At 35.5% G+C, this 14446-nt stretch overlaps 2 protein-coding genes across 4 annotated transcripts; one reads left to right on the plus strand and one right to left on the minus strand.

Annotated features, from left to right (window-relative positions):
• Nucleotides 1-4396: 4396 nt before the first annotated feature.
• LOC126606753 (uncharacterized) lies at nt 4397-5665 on the plus strand. The gene has a single exon (XM_050274146.1). The coding sequence runs from the start codon at nt 4600-4602 to the stop codon at nt 5152-5154; it is 555 nt and encodes a 184-aa protein (XP_050130103.1). The 5' UTR covers nt 4397-4599; the 3' UTR covers nt 5155-5665.
• A 1418-nt stretch (nt 5666-7083) lies between these two features.
• Nucleotides 7084-14188, minus strand: LOC126606748 (DNA topoisomerase 1 alpha-like). 3 transcript variants are annotated; one of them, XM_050274138.1, is made up of 16 exons: nt 13957-14188; nt 12172-13231; nt 11841-12035; nt 11242-11322; nt 10952-11011; nt 10734-10828; nt 10434-10590; nt 10206-10331; nt 9851-9931; nt 9664-9754; nt 9432-9565; nt 8643-8711; nt 8459-8548; nt 8049-8152; nt 7796-7964; nt 7084-7648 (listed from the first exon to the last, which is right to left on the minus strand). In XM_050274138.1, exons 2-16 carry the CDS (start codon nt 13093-13095, stop codon nt 7580-7582), a joined length of 2445 nt encoding a protein of 814 aa, XP_050130095.1. In that variant the 5' UTR covers nt 13096-13231; nt 13957-14188; the 3' UTR covers nt 7084-7579. The 3 variants fall into 3 exon arrangements, with proteins under 3 accessions (XP_050130095.1, XP_050130094.1, XP_050130093.1); XM_050274137.1 differs by having other exon boundaries at nt 12172-13296; XM_050274136.1 differs by having other exon boundaries at nt 12172-13343.
• Nucleotides 14189-14446: the final 258 nt, after the last annotated feature.

Consider the following 14446-nt stretch of genomic DNA (forward strand, 5'->3'; position numbering starts at 1 on the left):
AATTATTATTAGACCAGAAAAAAATTGTGTACACTTGTTGGAAATAGATTGCTTACAAATCACTTAAAAAAATTATGTTGAGTTAATTCAGTGTCTAGAATATCCACGAAATTAGCAATATTTTCGTCGAAGTATCAGAAAAATCAAGAATCAATATGGAAATAGGGCTGAAATGTAAACTTCACTATATACCGGCTTGATATAGGAAAATCAATGAATATTGATAATATTTACTAATTCACTACAGAAAATTTGCTAGAACTTATTGCAGATTTTGAACTTTTGAAATTTTTTTATAAATTTTTAAACATTGGTTCAATTATCAATTCACAAATAGGTGACTGTAATCTGTTAATGCATATAAAACTCAGATGCATATATATATATATATATATATATATATATATATATATATATATATTCCAATCACTCATGACAACTCACATAAATCAAGCATGCAAATTAGCCATGCATTTTCATCATTTAGATTGTATTTTGTACGTAATTATTTCGAGCATTCTCGAAAATAAACAAATTAGTGAGATCCTGCTTTTTGAAGCTGCATGCTTGAGTTTACTGATTGGAAGGGAAAAAAGGGCAAGGCATAAAACCAAAAGTAGATAAAGTCATGGGAAAAAAGCTTGATGGGATGGTAAAGTTTCATAAATCCAGTAATGGAATTAGATATTGCAGGTAGAGATAAAGGGATATGTAAAGATAATGGTGTGTTTTATTTTTGTTTGACCAAAAGAAAAGTAAAAAAAAAAAAGAAGAGATAATGTTGTATTTTGTTGGCGGGCACTGAAACTAAGAATCTAAAATTAAGAAACACCATTCAAATCTAACCTCAAGATCTCCTAATTATTATATGTATTATTTTTCAATATAATTTAGTAGTAAATAAACACAAACTGATTACATGCCTCATTTGGAGTAGCAAGACAGGGATGTGTTACATAAACTCATATATCTATGATATGTATATTATATATATAATATATATTTAAAGGGAGTGGATCCCACAATTTTATACATACATTCTTGTAGGGCTATTTCTATAATGTATTTTAACGATCCGAACGGTTTATTTTTAAAACATCATTCATAGTTCATTCTTTCTTGCAAAAATAATAAACAAATAAAAAACCATTAAGATATTCATTTGTACTTGTATTGGAAAAAATTGACCAATATGGATCTACAAAAAAAAAAAATCCTAAACTCTTAATCCAATGATCATATAATTTCATATTTGGGTATTTTTGGCAAACATGATCTTTGAAGAAAGACCTAAAAATAAACCAATAGCATCGTTGAAATATATTATAAAATGAGCTCCACAAAAACCTGTAGCAAAAATTACGCAACAAAAGTGGTGTCACGGATTATTTCCCATACATAAAATAAGAGAAAGAAGTCTATAATAATTTATAACATTTTTTAAGATCATGCAGAGTCATCTCTAATGATTTATCACTTTAAAAAGAAATGATACCTTTATTTAAATTACTGATTAAAATAGCTTTATGCACGTTAGTGGGTTTTTTAATAATCATGTAGTGGCAAGGAAGTTCATTTATTTATTGATAAGGGTGGCAATGAAGTTGTTGTTTACAATGTTCTAGAGGAATTAAAAAGAAAATAATTATCATAATACAAGAAAAATGACATGGCATTCTAATTAGGGAACTTTAACGAAAAGCTTATAGTACTGTTCATTTTAACGAAAAATCATATTTTTACACTAAAAAATCAATCTTGATATTATTCACTTTACTATTATAGAGTACAGACTTATAAGAGCATCTTCAAAGGAGTTAACAAAAGTTGAAACCATAGTAATTCCACAAAATGTTGTTTTCCGAATATAGATTAAAGTAATAACAAAGCAAAAGATTATGATGTGAATATGGATTAAAGTAACAAAGCAAAATATTATGATGTTTCCTTCAAAGATTATCCGCGTACTATATATTTATATTGTTTACAAGACGGTATATATTTTAAGTTACTCTAATAGTGTAACTTATAAGAAGAGAGATTCAAACTTTAGTTGCAAAGATATAACACACTTTGTCTTGATTCTGACCAATTTACGTAACCAACGGGTGCCAATTTAACAAGAAATTATGGTAAAGGTTCTAAGGCATTCGTCTAAACCTACAAACTTGGCAAGGTTTCCTTTTACATTTTAAATTTCTACCAATACATGTTTGTTTTCTTCTTATTAAAAGAGTAAAACATTCGAAACATTTGTTTAATCTTTTTTCTTTGGAGGCTAATTTTACGTACTCTTTAGAAAATTTTCAAATAGTAGGTATTTAGGCAATATTTCACATGTTATAATAAAATACAAGCGAAGAAAATAATTTTTTTTTTTTGTGTTCCTCTATTTTTTTATGACACGTGAAATATTCGTTTAAATACTAAACACTTTAAATAGAAATTCCACCACATATGAGATTCCACAGCTTGGAGACTTCGCTTGTTGACCAAAAGAAAAAATGCTTGGAGACTTTGCTGACTCACGTTTCATTGTCATCGTATGAACAAAAGGTTTAAATTCATATTCTTTTCTTATGGGAAGAGATCCCACTAAGGTCACTGAATCAAGTGATCCAGACTTTCTAAATTTCATCCAACGGCCCACTTGTATTGATCCCTTAAAAACTGTGATAATTTTTTATCATTTGATGAAATTTAGAAGGCTCAAATCACTTGATCCGGTGATCTTAGTGGAAGGGATCCAAGATAATCTCTTTCCTTTTCTTATTTTCCTTTCCTTCCATTCAAATTTAAGTAACATGTTAAAATAATTTGGTCCACAAATATCTTTTGTTTTTGAATTAAAAAAACTGCGTAATTTTATAGATAATAAATTAAAGAGTACAAACATGTGTGGAATTGATATAATTTGGTCAACGATGGCAAACATGCTTCTTGAATCTTTAATTTCATTACCTTCCTAGCTCTTTCCTGTCTAACAAGAATGCTAATCAAAACTCTTTGAATGATTACTTCTTTTTAAAAGTCCCAAACTAAGGCAAAACTCAAATAAAATTAGTCTCTTGCTACACGCTGACCCGCGTTGTAATTGGCTTTTTATTGTTTTATAGTTTTTTTTTTATTTTGCTTATTTTTAGAAATAATAAAATATGTTTTGAAAAATAATAAATGAAACCACCCACAGTCCACCAAGTGAGTTTTTTGTTTTTTGATTTTTTTTTGAAATCCTACAGAGAGAAGGATAGTATCATGAAAGCTTCATTCTTTTTGCAAAAGCTTCTCCCATATAAATAGATACATAACTAATTATAAACACTATAAAATCTGATAATAAGAAAAATGTTTGAAATAATTCTGCATGTAGTGCGATTTATTGTGTGTGTAAATTGATTCTAACTATCCATATTCACAAATAATTTTACATATAATTCTCTCTTATATGTAAAATTATTTACGAATATGAATAGTTAGAATTAGCTGATGCACTTGATAAATCACACTACTAATCTCTACTAATTAATAAAACATTCATTGTTAATCAAAACTCTATGAAATTACCAGTTTAATCTTTTAATTAAAACAGAACATGAATAAGAAATATGGGGCATAAATGTAATTTCACACGACCAAATTTTACGTTTTTTTTTTCAAAACCTCACCTACATGAATCCTAACATATATCTAATTAAAAAAATTAAAAAACTTCCAACTCCCACATTCTATATCACTCTCTTCCTCTCTCCTTCTATTTCAAAAACAAAAATAAAAAATTTTCTCACACTTTATCTATGCCCATATGCTAGTAATTTATAAACACAACATGCCAATATCCACCAGGAACAAGACTTGGCTACTGAATTTTCAGTAGCCACTCCTACTTACACCCAATCTCGTGTGGACACGTGTTTAAGTTTTAATTAAAAAAATCAAAACTTCGATACGTGTCCACACAATATTAGGTGTAAGCATGAGTGACTGCTGAATTGTTCAACAACCAAATTAATTTCTATACACAGAGTCCAAAACAAGATATTTTTGGTCTTCCACTCCACACAATATTATTTTTTATTTGTTATTTTGTTGCATATAGTAATGAAGTATTAATATTTCTCTTGTATGACATTCACTAGGCAACCACAACACCAACTTGGCCCGTCTACTTGACGCCGTTACAGATGACGGATACCAGACCCAAGGGCCAAGAAGAGTCAAGACCCCAACGACTCCGTTAAAACGGACTTCAAGTAGGGCCGACTGGTACGAGAGACCCAGTCAGCTTCGGTCGGATTGTCTTTGAAAATAAAAAACGTGGCGGGCCCCTCACGCGTCAAGCAGCGAAGGTGGGTGGAAACGTCATTATCCTCAGTCCTTATCTATAAATCCCTCGTTTTCTCCTCCATCACACAAACGGATTTTGCAGGGAAAGATCCAACAGAGCGAAAAAATCCTCCTTCTTCCCCTTCATGTGAGGAAGAAGAGGCCACACAAAAAAAAAAAAAAAAAAAAATCTAGAATTTTGTTAATTTCTTCTGGTTTTTTTTCTGTTTTTTGGTATTTTTAGGTTTATTTTTGCGGATTTTAGGGTTTGATATCATGGGGACTGAGATCTTACGGCCTCGGGATTGTCTGATCGAAAGGATCAGAGCCCCTCCGGCGTCGTTTTCGCGCCGGAAGAACAGCTACTATGGGAATCCCGTCGTTAACAAGAATTACGTTTCTAACCCTAGATCTAGAAAGCCGGCGGTGCGATATGAACAAAGGAGAATCGAGGCGCAGCCGCCGCCCGCGGTGGTCACGAAGAGATCCAGCTCCGACGATGAACGTCAGGGCTTCAAGATGGAGAAAGTCACAATCTTGAGGCGCGGAGAGTCGCTGGACTCGAAGATGAATGAAAAGGGCGGTTTGGCTGCTACTGGGACCGAGAGGCTCCTGCCCGGCCCGGAAACGGTACAGAAGCAGGTGAGGATCGTGGATCTGAGGTCTCCGGTGGGTGGTAAGACCGACGTGTACGCCGGATCGTCGTTCGTGGTGTCGCCGGAGCCGATCGCCCTCCCGTTGCCGTCGTTTTCGAGGAAGAAGGAGGTGTCAAAGGTCGTTGACGACGACTCGGCGACCCGAGACCTGAGGCGGTTGCTCCGGCTCGGTTGAAAATGGAGGATCCGGATCTGAGGACCCGAGAAGGACCCTGAATGGATCCGGACCCGATACGGTTATGTCCTTCGTCGTCTGCTCGGTTTTTCGGGTCGAATCTGTCCGTGATTTTTTTAAACGGAGGTTGATCTGGAATTCCGGGAAAGACGGGGGCGAATTAGTAATTACCTACTGTTTGGGTACTTGGTAGCTAAGTCTTATCACGTTGTTGTGGGAGAAGGGAAATATTTTGGTGTTTGTCGAATTTGGGGTTTATGGGTAAATTAAAAGTTAGGATGGGGTGAAAATGGGAGGTAGAAGAGAAAATTGTGGGAAGTGTTGGGGTTGATTTGTAATATGTGGGAAATTAATTGTGAGACTAATTATGTGGTTTGTGGGTGGGCTGTGGAATTGTGTTTATGCTCTGTTGGGAAATTGTAGTTTGTATCTATAATAATGGATTTTTGTAAAAAGAAAGATGAAATTTGGGCAGAAGATTTTCTTAAATTTATATTTTATTTTAAATTAATTCTGGCTTGTTTTATGTTGTGGGTTCGATTTTCACTCAATTTTTTTTCCCTTAACAATAACAACTAACATTTATTTATTAAAAATAAGATTTTGTATAACGTAAAAATGTCCCATGAAAGCTAAAAAGTAGGGAGAGTCGAGCGTTGGTAAAAAAACTAAGGAAAACTAATGAAAATGACTTGAAAATTTTGACTTTTAATGATAAGGATAAAATAAAGGATAAAGTGAATATGAACATGATTGACTTTTTAGTGTAAAAATGTGGTTTTTCGTTAAAGTGAACAGTACCGGGAGCTTTTCGTTAAAGTTCCCAAAAAACTAATGTGTGACATTATATTATACGCGTGACATCATACTCAAGATGCTACAGTGAATTGGTACTTTCGTGGATGCTACAGTGAATTGGTATATTTTTTTATCGGTAAATTACACAAGACTACTTCAATTGGTCTCACGACACTATCATAGCTCATCTTTTAAAATTTCTAATATCATACCTCATCTTTAAAATTTGGTCTAGTATTATACCTTGCATTAGCTTGACCAAGAATTTCTCAATTAAATGCTGACGTGACTTTATCCGAACCCACTTTCTATTAAAAAATTAATAAAATAATAAAAAATAACAATTTACCCTAAAAAAAAAAAAAAAAAGAAAAGAAAACCAAACACCCATCTTCCCCGACCCCTTCCCCTTCCCTGCAACCCAGATCCCTGCCGTTTTCGTTCAGCGACCATGGTCACAAGAGGCTTAGCCAGTTGCATAATTTTGCAATTCGACCCCTCAAGGTATTGAGCTTTAGGAACGCGCCCCAACTCCGTCCTGTTTTTTCCTCACTCGGGTCCTCGGTAATGGCGACTACCAACACCACCACGCAGGCTGTGGGAGTTAAGGGGGCGGACGCGTCAGCATCGACGGACGAGGCGGCGGCTAAAGCCGTGCACAAGAGGTACGAAGGGAAGGGCTTGTGATGGTACGGACGAAGGCTGCATGTGTATTTGTTCAGGGGAGAGGACACCGCGTTGGTGGTCAATCCGTTCCAAAGAAGGGTCTTTGACACAAGGAGCTCTGGATATGTATCGAATGTAAATCCAATTCCCAACAATTTCATTTCATGTTCCTCTCGTACTTAAATAATCAAGTATCATTCTCATTCATATCTTTTACCATTCCAAGTAAGACAACATCCCCTAGATGAAGGCCCCAAGTGCTATATAACAATTCGTAGAAAAGATACAATCTTGTAAAACAAGGAAATAGTAAAAATATACTAAGAAATGATTTCCGCACTCTACTTTTCTTCCGCCACACTCCTCCCTTTTTTTCCCAAGTCCTTAGAATCAACAAGAGGAGTGCAGGAGATGAAAATCACTACCCATACACATTTACATCTCCATAAATCAACGGTATCAGGATTCAAGAATGGGCAATATTAGAGAAGAAAATCTTTACATCAAGTAGCAATACTGGAAACAAATCGAATTTCGCTGAAAAAACATCGACCCAAAATTCTTGAACAGCCTCACATAACCAGGATTGGATCGTAGAGAACAATGACCAAAAAGTAAACAATACAACCTTACAACCTTACGCTGCCTGTTGAATGTAACATAACTATCTTTAGAATCAGTATAAAGAGGTTCTCAGAGTTCAAATAAAACAATTGCTGGGATCCAAGGAAAAGGAAACACAAATGGAATGTCATGAAGGTGGCAAGGCTACTCAGCAAGTCAGATTAGATTAGATTAACACACAAGAAGAATTTTCCGCCGAATGAGAAAAACACGATGAGAAAAAAGAATAAAAATGTCCGGTTCTATAACCGAACAAAGAAGGAAAGTCGGGTCTGTTTTCGCTATTTTTTTTTCTCAATTTGAAATAGAGGGGATGGCCGAGCAACATTTCCGAGTATCAGAATCTGAAGTCAGGCTCCACTCGCATTGCCCAAGAAAACTTTGCGAGGAGCGACTTGTTGAATATCTGTATCATTGGCAAATGGTCAAGCATATAGCAGCTTAAACAAAGAACTAGCCAACATTTTATCGAAATGAAAAGTATCTATTGATCGGCTGAACTACTGTCAATAGTAATATTTATTTCAAAAACAAACTCACGAGAAGACGTTACCTTCTCGATGGGAACTTCATGTCGCTTGCACCAAGCAACGGTGATCCTAGGGTCAAGATAGTTGATTTTCGACGTTCCCAATGCCACTGTTTTCAGATCCTCTTTAATTCTCATATCCAGTTCCATTTTTTCTATCTTTGCATTTGTTTGAGCTATCTTCCTCTCCAACCTGTGTCAATCCAAAAATTACTTCACAAGGCAATATCTGGACGTGATGGAAACTTGGTCCAAATAAGCAAAAAAGTAAACTTACGCTTCCGGGGTCAAATTTTTCTTTTGCTTTCCATCAGCATCTTTCAGTGGGGGCTTTCCTTTTTTGGCCCTGTCCAAATCTACTTTCAGCTCTTTCAGGTTGCCCTACCGCCAAAAAAAAAAAAATTAGTTCCACAGCAAGAAATAAACATGCATTTCATATTAATTTTCAATGACATGAGTCTATTAAACCCACTCAGACAAAGAGGTTTCTGTTCTCAAACTTTATTCTCGTACTTTTTAGCTACATGATAGAGAAAGGGTGGTTGGTCTAACACTCTTAACTTCCAGATCATCAACCAAGACTTTTTCCCAAAGCGCAAGTTACACCATCACCCTACTTTTTACTTACTTTCAGTTAACAAACACAGCCACCTAACATTTCAGTTAAGTCCCAGATAAGGTCATTACCTGAAGTTCAGCAATCTTCTCCGTTAACTTAGACATTTGTGCACTGTGAGACTTTGAGACAGTACGCTGATGATTACAAATAATGGCGACCTGCAATGAAATGCCAAAAATTGTAGATGCCGCTGAGTAAAAAGTAACAGTGCTAATAGCTCAGTACAAATTCTCAAGGGATTGACTGCTACACCTCTTTGTTTGCATGCTGATAAACAACGAGTTTCTCTGAAAGATCTCCATCTTTGGTTTCCTTGTTCAACTGCCATCAGGCCAAGGCAAGGAAGAAAAATAAGAAGAATCGTCAAAACAGGAAACTGAATTAGAGAGGGGAAGGAGAACATAAAAAGGGGAACCACACAAAACTAGAAATTTGGTAGAAATCAAGAGCAAGCTAAGAAATCCCTTAGTATCCTTGTTAATGCTGTATATCATACAAATGAGTCCCATAATCTCAGTAACGAGGATTCAGGATATGACAAAGGAGGAGCCTCTCATCTCAACCATACTGAATAGTTGACAATAACAGTGTCATCAGATATATACAAAAAGTATTTAGTCAACAAAGCATTTACAAACCATCAAAAAATTTACAAGACGAAACTAAATCTAGGGAGGTTCCCTCAATTTCTACCAAATGACACTGTATACTGCACCCCATTTTGGTTATCGCTCTGTTTCAATAATGCTTGCATGCAGATCAACTTTAATTTGCTTTGACAACAAATAAAAGCAAATTTTCAAAAATTTTCCCAAATCAAATGTCATTAAGTATAACTGCACCGGGTTTGTATCTGTAAGAACAGTAATTTTTCTAATCTGCACGAAAGCTCCTCATGATTCATGATTAGGATTTTCTCCCATCCGGAGGTGAGAGACTCAGAATTTTCTTCTAAATCATTAACGTTTTATATTATAGAGGATATAAAACAAATAAGAGCAGTACAAGGTTCAAAGACAGTGAAAGCCAGTATCAACTTACTATGTTATCCAATGTGACAGATGCATTGTAGGTACGAAACACTTTCGCTGTAAGGCCATCCATTTTTTCCTTTAGATGAGCATTCAATCTACTGGTATCCAACAAGTCAAAGAGATCATCACTGCCACTTTTCCCTGGAGCAAATAGAAAAAGAAAGTTGAGCACATTCACGGGCTTCAATTACCACAAAAAAAAAAAAGGAAATATCAAAATTAGAAAGCCACCTACTCACCAGACTGGAACTGCATAATTGCCTTGTAAACAGGAATCTCAACTTCAACAGTATTTTCATATCTGATTGAATCTTTACCAAGGAAGTTGAACTGAAATTATAAAAACAAAAGTTGACCGGTTATTTAATGGTGATAATACAGTGGAAGACTACCTACAATGATTTTAAATTTAAGCATTAGCATCACCTCCAACGAGTTAGGGGGGATTGCTTTTACATTCTCTACTTTTAAAGTGCAGCAACCAACAGTATCGGCTTCATCATCATCCTGCAAGAGAACCACCAGTAAATTCAAGCATACAAAAATTCTGTCCACTTCTTTGTGGACAAATGGTTTGAAACTATGATTCTTAAGCTTGCTCTAGCTAAGAGATCATATTACTGTAATCATATCACTCTGTCAATACCGGAGAGCTTTTCCATGGCCTCACTAATGTTTACATCACTTGTTCGCCTAAATTACCTCGTTCAACAAAAATGGCATAAACAAATAAAGGCCTATTGCTTCTATGTACAGCTGAAGTAAGGTTCACATACTATACCTTCTCATTGCCCGCCCTGAGGGCAAGTTTATCAATGAGATAGGTAGCAACCGCAATCTGGCGCTTAGATACATCTTTACTAGTAAAATCCTTGGTGTATGAAGCCCTGATTTTTCCTATGCAGTCCTGCACTCAAAATAGCAGGGTTTCGTCAATACGAAGACAAGCATCTTCTCTGTTATCCAAAGAAACTACTAAAAGCTCATGGGCATATCTCCATCTACACACCGTCAATCTCCTTGCTTTATCATATTTCAGCTCGTCACTTTTCCCCTTCAAGGAACTACTAGGTGCCAGAAATACGTATTTGAATTCCTTTTGATTAATTGGATCATTCCAGAAAGCTAACCATGTAACCGTATTGTCATGTCTTACTTCTTTCCAGCTATAGCACATGTTAATTTAAATCAAAATTAATTAATATGGAAAGCACACAAAAATAAATATAGTACGAAAGCATCATCCTTTGAATATCTGAAAGTAAATGTGTAGTTTTGCTTTCTAATTGGAGATCATGAAGAACAAAACCTTTCACCAGGGATGGGACATTCTGGAATTGGGGCATCCTTTCCTATATTAATTGTAACATCACTTGGACGAATCCGTCTTTTCAGCTTTCCCGACTGATACCATACATAGAAAGCATTAACAACGACATATACAATTGACCAGATTGCCACCACATATCAAACTATCTTCTCATGGACAACTCTGAAATATGTATCACAAAGAAAATAATATCAAACCTTTGGATGCTCTCCACGGCCTCGAAATAACCCAGGTGGTTCAACTCTGAAGTTTCCAACCTATATTAATATTGCAATCACACAAATCACTCATGTAAACTTTTCATGTAATCATAAAAGGCAAGGAAAAGAGGTATGCTACTATCTTCTTATTATAACAAGGAAACCTAATTCATATAATCAAATAGGGAGGATTGACAGAAAAGCACCATAAATTTTGTAGATATATTACGGATGGGATATAATCAGATTGAACTTAGGCCACAGAAGAAAAGCAAGTAAGATTTAACCTTCTCCTTATCACCATCAACCTCAGCCCACATATACTTCTCCTCTTGTTTCAGTTTCTCCTCCTTCAAGGCCTTCTTCTCCTGAATCAACAGAAATTCCTTAACAATTTAAGGAGGCATAAGGAAAATCTTCTGCAGAGCACGTAACAGAAGATGACCTATAAATCTTGACTTAAATATATAAAACAACTAGCATAGCATATGAAGCCCTGGAGGACAATCAACGTATAATATATAGAATAGTCAAGTGATACGTAAAGAATCTTTCATATGTAAACGACCGAGTATCAGGAAAGGAAAGCACTGGTAATTCTTGTTATTCCATCTTGACTTAACAAAATATTGTGGCTTTTTATGACAAGTGACAACTGATGTTGATCGCAAGCATGCTTGGGAAAGATGCAATTGGACAAAGACTGTCAATCCTATCTTGTGATTTAAATTATCGTATCATCTTTCAATAAACGTTTCACTATTTAATTTACAAAGACTGTCAATCCTATCTTGTGATTTAAATTAATGTTTTGAATTGTAATCAAACTCAAAATGTTAGCTTTATTTGATTTGATTATGGATATATGTTAGAGCCACCAACTTACTTCCGTGCTCATTTGTTTCTTCTTTTCCTTTTCATTCTGATACCAGTCATATATTGGCGTAAAATCACAAGCATCCAATTTCTGAATTACATGGTTCTTCCCAAGCAACTTATGCCAATCAGCCCAGAAATTGTTTCTGAATGTTTCTTTCTGCACATAATCAGTATCTTTCATCACTGCATACATTGTTGCAACCTGCACTTATAAAATTTCAAGTGTAAGTATAGTAACTTGCAGAAACTACGAGAAAAGTAATCTAAATTAAAAAGAACTGAATTCATTAAGGTACTAGAATATACAAAGCAGATATAAAGATGAGTGAGACAGACACCTCCTCTTGTTCAGGAGTCAAGGTGACTGGCTTCCCATTATAGAGCATCTTTACCCCATGAGGGTTGTAAGGAAGCGGGAAAATGACACCATTGTGTTTTAAAGTAGTCCATTTTATCTGCCCATCATTAGAGCCCGGTGGCTTTGTTGTCGACTTAGAATACTTTGAAAATTTTGAAGCTTTTTGGCCCTTCTTGATTGTTTTCGTGATTGAGGATGAACCAACTTTGGTTACCGTTTGCTTTGTCAGAGATGGTTTACTATCAGATGTAACTTTCTTACTCCTCTGGGAAATTGGAACGAAGTCATCATCATCATCATCATCTTCTTCCTTTGGTTCTTTTTTGGCTGATGCCTGCTTATTCTTTGCAGATGTAGAAGAATCTGAAACTTTTGGCCTTTTAGCTGAAGAGTTCTCAGAAGAATTGACCTTATCTAGAGGCCTCTTACTAGAGACCACAGATGAAGCTTTGCCTTTATCTATTGTGCTGGAACCATTCTTCTGAACTTTTGAAACAACGGGCTTCCTTTCGTTAGAATCATAAGGCCAACTGCCTGATGTTCCCACCTTGGACTTTGGTGCAATCCTTGATGATAAAGGTTTATCATCATCCGAATCTTCAGAAGGTTTCACTTTCCCCAGTCTGGCACCTATCGGTTTTTCATCTTCAGAATCACTATTTCCTTGAGCAAGATGTTCAATAGAATTAATTTCCTCCTTAATCGTGGTAGACTTATTCTGTTCTGACAACCGCTTTGACTGATCATCTAATGTAGTCGACGGTGGTGATTTGGAAACTGGTGATGCCCTAGATGAAGTTGAAGCTTTTGAATTTGATACTGGTGATGCCCCAGCAGATGAAGTTGAAGCTTTTGGGCTTGCTAGCGGAGATTTTACTGGTGGTGATTTGGTTGATGGAACCATCTTAACCTTTTGAACACTCGAGTTTAGACCATTGGAATAACGGTGCTCAGATAACTGCTTCCCTGGTTGTCCAACTTGCCTCTCAGCTGATAATTTATTTGCTTCAGCATTTAATTGATTCGGTTTAGATTTTGTGCTGTACCGTTTGAAAACTAAAGGTTCATCATCCTCGTCTTCACATAAATTCAGTTTAGTAGAAGTCTGAACAGCCATCATCCAACAATATACTCAGGTGGCATGTAAATCACCTAAATTTGTTCAAAACATAACTTATCTTTCAAGATGGGTACAATACCCCAACAACAATTATATAGAAACCCCAAATCTGAGGCTAAATCATTAACTATCGACAACGAAAGAAATATTCTCATCGTGATAATCAAATACATCCAATTATATGATTATACCAGAACATAAACTCTTGCACAGATTGTAAAAAATTCGAAACATGATGATATTTTCAGATTCTCTGCTACTTGAATTTGTTTCCCTATTGATATTCCAATTCAAACTTTAGCATTTAATCCATTACCCAGTTATTTAAAGTGATCAAAACTACAAAATCAATACAAATTGCACAGCCAAGTAACTGAAAAAACTTAGCTGACCTAATTCCTATACTTCTAGGGCAGCCTAAACAATGAACAAAAGGGGTAAAAGAAAACCCTAAAAAAAAAAACTAAGAGTTTGCCTACAAAATGAATTAAGGACTGGAAATATTGGTTGGGAATCTAATAGAACATGCCCTATATTTGAAATCACCGTGATCGCAATCAGAGAGGATATCGTATGCACATGATGACATGCAGAGAAATCAAACCCTAATGGGGCAAAAATCAAAAGAAAGAGATTAAGGCGTACTTGTTCGTCAAAGAATAAATTGAGTTTGCAGCTTCTGATCTCTTAAATTAGGGCAAATTCGAAAGTCTTATTGAGCTGATTGAATTGATATTTGGGAAAAGATGGCCACCACAGTTACCGTTTTAAGTGAGAGAGAGAGAGGGCGAGCTTCGGTAATGTGATATCGGATTTGTGGAATGTAGGTGAATGAAAATTGGTTTCGTCCTTAGGCCTCAGGGAAATGCTTTTACAGAGGTAACAATGACAAAACAGATAATGTGCAGTGTTAAAAAGTATCGATATTGTTATAAACATTATTATTTAAGAGCGATTGTGTAAATCTTAGATTAGATCTGATATTAGTTATTCTTCTCTATTAAGACTTGTATTCTTTGGAGTTGAAGGATTCTTCTCTTCCTTATTACCATAAATAAAGGTAAGGGAATAACACATCATCTATACAACTCTACAAACACATCTCTCTCCCGTGCCCCCCTTTCTCCACTATAAA

This window comes from Malus sylvestris, chromosome 16 (genome assembly GCF_916048215.2).
Source record: "Malus sylvestris chromosome 16, drMalSylv7.2, whole genome shotgun sequence".
NCBI lineage: Eukaryota > Viridiplantae > Streptophyta > Magnoliopsida > Rosales > Rosaceae > Malus > Malus sylvestris.